The 11,488-nt window shown below is 45.1% G+C and overlaps 1 protein-coding gene across 1 annotated transcript; it reads right to left on the minus strand.

The window, feature by feature from the left end:
• Positions 1-9,750: 9,750 nt before the first annotated feature.
• Positions 9,751-10,897, minus strand: ier3 (immediate early response 3). The gene has a single exon (XM_026320979.2). The coding sequence runs from the start codon at positions 10,812-10,814 to the stop codon at positions 10,227-10,229; it is 588 nt and encodes a 195-aa protein (XP_026176764.1). The 5' UTR covers positions 10,815-10,897; the 3' UTR covers positions 9,751-10,226.
• Positions 10,898-11,488: the final 591 nt, after the last annotated feature.

Consider the following 11,488-nt stretch of genomic DNA (forward strand, 5'->3'; position numbering starts at 1 on the left):
CCACCTGAACAATGCAGGAAGTCTCCACTCTCAGATGCTTCAAAGGGGAAATTCAACAAGTTACGGCACATAAGTCACAGATGGAGAGATTGGTGCAGCCGAAACTGTTTTTTCTTCTTCTCCTTCTAACCAAACACGAAGCTCCAGGCTCCATCATGAACAACTCCGACCCAGAACTGGATCAGACCTGTGGCTCCAAAGTGTTTTCCAAACCAAAGCTTCTACTACAGGCCTCATTTTATTCTGTGTCCTGGCAAAAACAACCAAACTTCATGTGTCCCATGTTTGAGACTCTGGTACCCTGGTTCAGTTTCTCTGCTGCTCATTTGGACTTTCGGTTGTTGTAAAATGTGGAGTCCAGGACTATAGGTGGAACCAGAGGAACAGGAGCAGCTTTTATTTTGGAGCCTGTGCACAGAGTCACCTGGTCACAGGTTAAGTTGGTTGGTGGACTCAGGTTTGGGAGCAGGGAGTGTTGGCTGTGGGGGTCTGACAGGTGGAAGGAGGGCAGGAGATAAGGCACCTTCTCCCTGAGGATGAGGCCTGGCTCTGAAACATGGGGGGACTCCCCTCTGCCTTCCTGCTAAAACAGCCACAAACACGCTTCTTTGTTTCTGAGAAAACGGATGTTGAGGGAATAAGTTTTACACTCATCTTTGTTTGAAGTGTAGTTTCATCAGAGCAGGAAGATCATGTTTCATCAGAGCATATTCTCTGTGTGTGTGTGTGTGTGTGTGTGTGTGTGTGAGAGGGAGTGTCCTGGGTGTGTGGACACGCTACACTGTAGAAAGCAACAAAGGGATTGAGCAACAGAACTTTTGTGCAGATTTTGCAAACGTGGACCCTGGAATGTGGGAATGTCAGGACGTTACCGTTTATCTGTTTGTATGGATGATATCAGGATGATATCAGGATGATATCAGGATGATATCAGGATGATATCAGGATGATATCAGGATGATATCAGGATTATATCAGGATGATTTCAGGATGATATCAGGATGATATCAGGATGATATCAGGATTATATCAGGATTATATCAGGATTATATCAGGATGATATCAGGATGATATCAGGATGATATCAGGATTATATCAGGATTATATCAGGATGATATCAGGATGATATCAGGATGATATCAGGATTATATCAGGATTATATCAGGATGATATCAGGATGATATCAGGATTATATCAGGATTATATCAGGATTATATCAGGATGATATCAGGATGATATCAGGATTATATCAGGATGATATCAGGATGATATCAGGATGATATCAGGATTATATCAGGATGATTTCAGGATGATATCAGGATGATATCAGGATGATATCAGGATGATATCAGGATGATATCAGGATGATATCAGGATTATATCAGATGATATCAGGATGATATCAGGATTATATCAGGATGATATCAGGATTATAGGATGATATCAGGATGATATCAGGATGATATCAGGATGATATCAGGATGATATCAGGATTATATCAGGATGATATCAGGATTATATCAGGATGATATCAGGATTATATCAGGATGATATCAGGATGATATCAGGATGATATCAGGATGATATCAGGATTATATCAGGATGATATCAGGATGATATCAGGATGATATCAGGATGATATCAGAGGCCACAGGGCAGTGGGAGGTGATGACGGCAGCTTTGCAGACCTCCTGCATGTGTCTGTGTTTAAAACCTGTGGCCCCTCAAAGGTAACGGCGAACACCAAGGAGAGACTGTCCTCCTCAGATCATTTCATTTGAAGGCAAAGAGGCAAAAGCACTAAATATTTCACACACACACACACAAATAAACAGCTGGGAAGGGAACATCAGGTTAAAAAAAGGAAACGTTACCAACAAATTTAAAACAAACCAGAAGAAAATCAGAAAAATATCAGTAAATTAGAAGAAAGACAGAAAAAATGAAGAAGTTGGAGAAAAGCTGGAACAAAATGAGACAAACGTCCGAGAGAGTTTAAGCAGGTATAGATGATGGATGGAGGGAATAAATTCAGAAAAAGCTGCAAAATGAAAACACAGCATGAAGCTGAAAAGACTAAAGTCAAAAAGCAGAATAATGAGAATATGATGAAAATAAAAGTCTGTTCAATCATAAAAATAAATCGTGTCTCGTGTGGGGTCATTATGAGAGGAGGAGCTTTCATGTGCAGGGTGGAGGAGCGTTAATGTGCTGAGGGTGGGGGGGCGGCAGTGAAATGAATGGACTGAAGCCAATAAACACCCGCTTCATAATCACAGGTGATGGCGGTGTCAAAATAAAAGCCTCACCCAGCCTGGGCACAGGCCTTTCAAAATACGCTGCTGTGAATGTGGCGGTGATGCGTTCAGGTGTGTTGCGGTGGGTGACACATGCTGCACCTTCCTTTGCTATCTCAGAAATGCTGGCGTGGCGTCCTGTATGTGCAGCAGGTATGAAGGGGGCGTTTCTGTGTGAATGGAGCACAGACATTATCTGTCCTCTGATCCCGCCGCTGCAGGAGCTGCCCAGGTGGAGGGGGGGCTGTGGGAAACGGCTCAGATTAACGGTTCAAATGTCGGACGTATGACTGTGCACCTGAAAGCAGCTCCACCCAGCCGGGCCTGTAGGCGTTCCTCTCCACAAAAAATACCTGAGATACTTTTCTAATCCTGGATTTCTGCAGCCGTGAGGAAAAATGTGACCAGGAGCTTATAAATAACTCAGCAACAGATTGTGGGCTGATTACTCATCAATTAGACATCACAAAGAAACGTGAAGCTCAGCGCTCACACATGGACGCACCATGTAAAACCACAGCTGTTTCATTAGCTGCACTGAGAGCCAGAGCTTATGCAACCAAAGGATTGTCCAACGATAATGAAATATATGTCAGACATTCAGTGACGTGGGGCCTCGGCTCGCTTTGATGTAAAGGAGCAGCAACTGGGCAGGTAGGACACAAACCACTACACAACAATGGGAACAAAAATGGGGACAGCGCTGCCTCAGTCTGGCCTCGGCCCAGTCGGTCACTGTGTCACCTCACAGGTATTCCTGTAATGCTGCACCCGTGACCCGCACAGCTGCTGGAGAAAAGCCCTCAGTGGAAGTTCAGTCTCCACCACAGGCAGATACTGTATTTATACTGATCCTGGACCACGTGAGTCCGATAGCTGCAGTGACCGTCCAGGGGTTCGAGTAACTTCCTAATTTCCTCCCCCCTTCCTGTCCGGTGGAGACGTCAGACACACCAGGTCTTTCAGATTATGACGCAGCTCTAATCAAAGGAGTAATTAAGTGTTAATAATAAACGGTGTGTTTAATACAAACAAACTGGGTTGCCAGGTTTTGGAAAACCTTCCAACAGTATTATACAGGAGTCCTCTCCAGTAGAAAACAGCTGCAGCACATCTGCACCAAAATCAATGTATAAACTGATTATCAACATGTACAGCTGCAGACTAATGCTTCTAAAAACGACTGGCAGGTCAAGTGACGTCTTCCTGTTATCCTGTAATCTCTACCTGCAGACCTGACGACGTGTGAAAGCTCAGATTAACACTTTCATCATCAAACACCTTCGACTGGAACAGGAAACACTGATGCACCTTTATTCAAAGAACATCACAAGAACCTCTTCACATTTCCCACGAGGTTCTCTGTTAATAAATACTTTACATAGTTTTCCACAAACTGGCAACACACACGTGAAGTGAGAGTAACTCATGGTTTGCAACAGCTCTGTAAACTCCTGATGAGCCGATGAGTCACGTTTTTGTGTTTCCGCCTGCCTGCAGGGTGAATCCCTGGAATCTGCTCAGGCTGCTCGTGGCAGCTGTTTGCCAGTTTCGGTAAAGAGCCTGAGGTTTGTCTTCCCACAGTTTCAACCACTGATGATCCTGTGACAGAGGAGCCAGCTCTGCTGATGAAACGTTACTGGTGAACAATGAAGATGTTTTATTGTTTCCAGCTTCTAACTTGACTAATGAAGGTTCTTCGAAATCCCAACTTTCCTTTTTTGTTTCCTGTGTCTGCCCTGCCCTTCCCTCCTCCTCCCGCTCAGTCAGAGTCTAGATCCAGTGTTCCTCCCTTCCTCTCCTCTCCGGTTTGAACTGGCGAGCTTCTCGATGCTTCCTGCCAACGGTGACTCACTTTGTTGGTATGGGAGGAAAGAAGAGGGAGGAAAACCTTGTCCCCCTTCCAACCATGTCTCCTCTGCAGGAAAAAACCTGTTCAGCTCTTTTCCTTCCTCTTTTTCTACAGGATCACTCTGACGCTTCACTCTGCCTGCGGCCGCCATGTTGCCTGTTTGTGTGGGTTCTGGGTTTTCCAGAGTGGGACTGAGGGTTCTTAGCGATACAACAGAGGAACCGAGAGAACAGCAGATAGTTACAGAATCATACAGAGGCCTGTTCTCTCTTGTTCTGTTACAGTACGTGGGGCTCAGCTGTGTCCGTCTGTTAGTCCACATCAATTTATTTCTGCCAGTGTTGCCAGGTTTTAGAGCTCAGTTCAGTTTATTACAAAATAAGACTTTTATTAATTTATTAATTTTATTAAATTTATTATTTACCTGTAATAAAAGACTCTGTGCAACATTTAATACACATATCTCAGGTCTTATTCATCAATAAACGTCCATGTTTTAGATAAAACCTGCCTCCTGAATGAAAAGGACTTACTGGGACCCTGACTGGGATTTGATGTGTTACTGGGCCCCAGACCCTCAGGGCCCCTGATGCCTGGTTAAATAGACCACTAAGGCACAAAGTCAGAAGAAGCTGACAGGACCTGTGAGGTGGCTCCTGTAGTAATACCTGTTTTATCAACATCTAGATTCCTAAATAAATGATTGCCAAGTGTTAGATCTGTAGTTTGTAGGAGCAGGAAGGTACAGACCCACATGGGGCCCAGGTCTGACTCCTCCACGTGTGTCCTCACTTCACCTCCACGTTTACTAAAGAGCTGTAAGAGACAGAACAGGCCTCAACCTGCACTGAAGCTACGCAACAAGATTCCAAACATCAGCCAAACTTTTACACAACATAGACGTTCTTCTGATTCCTCAACAACAGACCTGCTCCTGACCGACCGTCTTTGGTCTGGCTGCTTTTTGTCCTTCAGGGTTTATCAATGAGAAATGAGCATTTCCGTTGAGGTTTCTGCTGCACGTGTGTGTGTGTGTGTGTGTGTGTGTGTGGGCGGTGGGTGCCCACAGCTTCTGATTCCCTGGCTGATGAGCTCACCTCTTGCTATAATGTTGTGCTCGCACACAAACACTCAGAGGGGCAGCGTCTGTAAACACGACGGCATGAGAGAGAGAGAGTCCACGCTGTGGTTAGACCTCTGCAGATACAAGCTGCTGGTCCGATGATCCACAGCCAATAGAACAACACGAAGAAGAAAAGCAGTTCTTCTTCATGTTGTCCATGCCTTTTTAGCATCGTCCAATCAGTGAGTTTCTTTTTTTTTCTTTGAGTTACATCATGTTTCCGACCAGCTGGGGGCCAACGTCACGGCTCCAGCCCAGGAAACTATGATGACTTGATACTTTTACCAGCTTCATTTTATTTTGACAAGACAAATACTCACAGTGACACAACACAGGACATGAATCACAACATTAATTTATTAGAACCAAATACACAACCAACGGAACAAACACTCTGTCAATGAGGCATGCTGGGAAATTTCACTACTCCAACCCCCCGACCCCCCTGACTTATGGTTCAGCAGATTTTTGCTACTGCCCATGTACTACTACTACTACTGTACTCTGAGCTATTCCACCAGAAACTACAAAACAAATACTACTACATCTAAGGCAGGAATATTTACAGTAATTATACCTAATTATACAAAGCATATAGAGTACAAGTATGGACCAAATACTTTATGTTTATACTTCAGTATAAGTACAAGTACTGGCCAAGTCTACTCAAAATTGTCTGTATACCTGTCAGTATAGGTGAAGTATTCTTAGTTTCATTAAGTACACAGAAAGTAAACTGAGAGTATACTACTTTATACTACTTTATTTTAGGTTTACACTTGAACAAATGTCCAGGATTCATAAATCAGGCGCTAAACTGTGAATAAATCAAATTGTTTTGGTTCCTTTGTGGTGTAATAATGTTTGTTTCTGCTTTTCAGTCCAGTTCCTTCTAGAACAGGAAGTGATGCAGCTTGTTATTCACCCTTCACATGACAGTTTGCGGAGGCCACACAATAAAAAAAAACCCAAACCTCAACAGTGTGAAGGAGAAAAAAAATGACCTCAACACACACACACACACACACACACACACACACACACACACACACACACACACACACACACACACACACACACACACACTTGAGTCTTTCATATCTTTCGTTGGTTTGGTCAAACATGAACCAACACAGGAAACAGAAAACACTGATACTGGGAGCTACAAACGAAACGAAATAAAAATGATCTTTACATTTTAATGTCTGACATTTTTAGACAAAAACACCAGAACAGCTCCAGTGAATCTGGACCATCTGAGCCAGATGGTCCAGATTCACTGGAGCTGGTTTCTGAAGCTTCAAACGGCCAATAACACGAGCTGAAACCAGTCGCTGTGTTTTCAGCGGTTCAGATATCAGCCGACCTTGGCTGAGGGAAACTCTCTGATTTAAAGTCAATATTTAACTCTGTGTCTGTTGATCTGTGAAAGGTCAGAAGTCTCTTTCCACATCATTAACCCTGACAGGTGTTGGCCTGATATTCACCAGTAATGGGAATAACAGCCAGTCAGAATCAGACTGATGGGCTGACTGACTGTTAGCTGACTGATGTTAACACGACAGAACGTGCCGACTGAATCAGTCCAATGTGGAGACACAACGTTCTGGACCAGTCGGGTTCACCTGTAGTTCTCCGTGCTGTACAGGCAGAGGGGGGTCCAAACAAATCATGGAGTCAATCTAATTACAGTCATTTCCCTGTCAGGTGTTTGACCTATGACCCTCACCTAGGCCCAGTGACACAGCTCAAACATTTTTAATTGTTTCTTCCACGAACAAACAGGTTGACGACACCTGTTCAAAGAAAAGCTACACCTGTCATCTGAAATGTTTTTACCATAAATACTGAAATATTGGTGCCACTCTGAGCGTCCCACAGGCACCGGGTCTCCCTCCACATGAGAAGTGGGATGAAAGTGGGAAACCGGTGGTTCTCACAGGATTGTGAGCCTTAATGAAAAGGTTCTGTCTCTAGAGATAAACAAAACATTTTAAAGGGAACTGAAAGGGAACCAAGTGAGTGATCTATTGACACAATGAGGAATTTGTTCAGTCATATAAAGTTAACGCTAAAATATCTGATTCTGAAAAATAACATCCACGTGTAGAGACTAGAGAGTTACAGTCTACAGGTCTGTGGTTGTGGTCTGGACACACTGTGTGTTGAACCTCCTTAAACATCTGGGCAGGTCGGGTCAGGGTGGAGACGGGCGTTTGGTTGCACAACAGCAGGTCTGAGTGAAAGAGTGACAGGACACGACAAACGTCAGCATCACTGGTCAGACGTGTGAACGCGAGAACAGAAAACAGGTTTTTGTTTTGCGTCACTGTCCCAGATCCTGAACTGACCCACATGATCAGAACAAAAACATCCACCCAGTGAGGAAGCAAACTGACGGTGACTGATGTGAATGATGGTACTGAGACATGAGGATTACAGCTCACTGACTTGGACTGTGGTAAAACCAGTCTGGTAGAACGGGCCGATGCGTTCGGGTTTAACGGGTTAGATCCAACAATTCGTGCTGACGTTGTCCTCAGTACGCTCAACTGATCTGAGGCCCAAACACAACAAATCCCTGTGTGTGTGCACCTGAGCAGGTACAGGGGAAACTAAACATCCATCTCTCCTGTCACATATCACGAAAAACTGCAGCAAAAGATTCTTGGTTTGGCCTTAAACTACAACACAGGTGAATGTTCTATGGCCAGAGATCAGATCTGAGTCAGAGCCAGAGGGTCTGAGTGACTTTCTGCCTGACCTCAGTTCAGTTGGTTTCTGCACCATCACTCATTCTTTACTCTTCAAAGAAATATTGGTACTTCTAAACAAAAGCATCTTCCCGGAGCTTACAGCCCTCAGTTAGAACATTAGAACTAAAGAACCTAAATCAGAGGCATGTTTCCTGACACACACACTGAGGACACTCATAGACTTTATACCTCCCCTTCACCTTAACCCAACCCTGACCTTCACCCTAACCCAACCCTGACCTTCACCCTAACCCAACCCTGACCTTCACCCTAACCCAACCCTGACCTTCACCCTAAACTAAACCTAATTCTAGCACTGACCCTAAAAACAAGTCTTAACCTTCTATAAACCTTTTAGTAGTGAGAACTGGTCCACAGAAGAACGTTATCAGAGTGAAACGTGTCCACACTAAAATAACGTCTCACCACCGAGTGTCAATCAACTGATCACCAACAGGTGCTGCAGGCGGTGACCTTTCACCTTTCACCTGTGTCTCTGAACTTGAACCAGCAGAAACATGCACTGACACAGCAAATTACAGATGGTACTAGGAAAGTCTTATCTCTGTGGATCGGGGAGGTGAAGAAATGTGTTGTTCCAGGAAACGTCTAATGCCTCTTTGTTTACACACAAAACCCACGGCGTAAAGATCTTTTTAAGAAAGGCTCTCATGTCTCTGTCAGCAGGTGCACAGGTAGCTCACCTGGAGCCAGTGGAAAAAGCTGCTTCCTGTTGTGTGTGGAGAAAAGACAGCGTTTGTCATGAAGCACCTTAATATCCGCACGATTGTCCCATTGTCGTATTTGGCTTAAATGATCTGTGATAAAATATTATACAACCACAGTATTTTCCTGCCTTTTAACAATGTTCTCACTACAGTGACGTTCCTGCTGAGAAAGACTCTGTGTGTTTAGTTCTTTAACCTCCTATCTCAGGACTGGAACAGAACCAGCTCTCGTCGGACCCACATCACAACATGGCCCTGATTCTGTCAGGGTTTATGTTTGAATTTCTGTGGCACCTGATGTGGGACATGATGATGCCGCCTACATCAACAGGTCTCCCCCAGGGTCCTGGAGTGGATGTTTGCCCCCACTGATCTATGGGGGTGAATAATCTCCCAGCTACAGTCTGTGCTCGTCACAGTTCATGGCTGTTTGATCACTGCAGCAACAGTTTTCTTACACATCCACTGTTACTCATCAGCTGTGATGTAACGTGAAGCTGCAGCTCTTCCAGGCTCATGGATCCGTGACTCAGCACAGACGTTTCCACGGCTCTGACACTAAGATCTGAAAGTGAATCTGCAGAGGAACCACAGGCTGAATCACTGATGCTGAAGGAGCAGAAGAGTTTTTCTTCCGGATGAGGTCAGAGCTCTGTGCAGACCAGTAATTAAATTCAAACTTAAATCTTTATTTCCTTCAGCAGATCATCTCCATGTGTGTGGACCCAGATTCTCAAAGGATTTACAAACCACCTCAGTAAGAAAATGTGCATCAGCATCACGTCAGGCCTCGTTTCTGTGATTCAAACAGGAAAAACCTCAGTTCACGTGCAAAATATTTTGTAGTAGAAAATAATGGTTTCAGTCTGCATTGGAAAGTGTTTGCAGATTGCAAACTGTAAAATATTGAACATCTTCTAAACCAAATATCCTGATGATGTTTAGGTGAATTTGAAAACCCAGATTGTTCAGTGAGGAGGCAGGACACAAACACTTCATTCAGACATTTTTATTTAAATTATTAAATCAATAAATAGCAAATAAAATAAATAACTAAATAAAACATTTAAAAACAAACACAGTCAGTTTGAGCTCAGGGGCCCACAGCAGTGACAGCTTTACAAAACAACTAAACTACAGAACATCCAGTGCCCACAGGCCTGTTGCTGCAGCTGGTCTACAGTGATACCACAGAGATCAGTTCAAGTCTTTTGTTTTTTTACTTCAAGTTTCAGTTTTTTTCTTAGTGTTCACATTTCTTGCTTTTGTTCTCCCAGACTGTGTCCTCCTCCAGGCTCAGGGGGGACAGCTGGTAGAGTGAAGCCGGTGCATGGAGCTCCCTCCCCGGCCACGCCGCGCAGGGCGCACCGCTGTTCTCCAGAAGCTGCTCAGGATCAACTCCAGCTCGTAGTAGTTTTTATCCCAGCGCCCACAGTGGGGCGGGTCACGACCCAGTTAGTCCCAGGACCTTTAGTTTTCACTGCTCAGTCTGTAGACGAGCAGGGCCACCATGTAACTGTTCCCGGCGCGCTGATCGAACAGCCTGCTGCTCTCAGCCTCCCGGCCCGGCTCCGCACAGGTGGTGTTCGGGATGGCCTGGTCGCCGGGTGAGCCGCCGTCCACGCAGCTGGTCGCTGTGGCTGGCAGGAGCTCGGGGCTGACGCTGAACTGCGGGAGCTGCAATGCTTGCTCCTCCGCAGCCTGGAACGCGTAACCCTGGTAGTCGCCGACCGGGGTCTCGGTGGTGCCCAGCGGCGTCTCGGCGCAGGGCTCCTCGGTGTAGATCTGCCACAGCACCACCAGGCACAGGACGAGCAGCCAGCGCTTGGCCGGACTCTTCTCCGGCGGGGGAAGGTGCATGCGGACCTTAGCGGGGTACATAACCCGGGTGCAGCGCTTCTTCGGGCGGATGGGCACGTAGGAGCGGACGGCGGTGGCCTGAGCCGGGATCCGCTCGAAGGTGAAGACCTCCGGCTCGGTGCTGCGGTTCGCCATCCTGGAGAAGGCAAAGCGCTCCCGCTGAACAGTCAGAGTCATGCTGTTTGTCCGTGCGTACATGTCTGGACTTTTTCTCGCTTTTCCTGGAGTTCCGCTGTTGGACCCTCCTGGTGCTTTCTGTGAATCAGATATGCCTGAACCGGCGCAGCGCTCGGATTTTATACTTTCTAGTTCAGGTTGTGTTTTTTAGAAACGCCCATAAAGAGCAGGCCACTCCCTGAGATTCAGCCTTATTGCTCAAGTGCGTGAATAACCCGAGAAGATGGAAATTCAGCTTTTTGAGATGAATCTGGAGAATCCGGGCTACAGAGGAAAATCATCCCTGGTCCTGACAGTAATCACAATAATAATAATAACAATGATGATAATAATAATCATCATCATGATGAAACAGCAACTATTAGATTTTTATTACCGTATTTTATTACAGGGCAGCCCCTCCAGCCCTTTACCAACATGTAATGTTTAACTACTACAACAATTAAAATAATTATAATGAATCCAAATCACAAAGAGCTTTTATTGATGTAAACCACAGTAAGTTAGTCCTCATGCTGCTGCACACATGGCTCTAATAACATCATCACCACATGACATTTAGATGATATTCGGTGTTTCAGACAGCACAGTATGGGCCGAGCTGCTTCACTGCATTTTTTTATGTGTCATAGTTTAAAGTAAAAATAATATAGAGGATTTTCGTTCTCTTGCTGAAAGATAAAGATGATGTGTAG

The sequence above is a fragment of the Mastacembelus armatus genome, chromosome 9, assembly GCF_900324485.2.
Source record: "Mastacembelus armatus chromosome 9, fMasArm1.2, whole genome shotgun sequence".
Taxonomy (NCBI): Eukaryota; Metazoa; Chordata; class Actinopteri; order Synbranchiformes; family Mastacembelidae; genus Mastacembelus; species Mastacembelus armatus.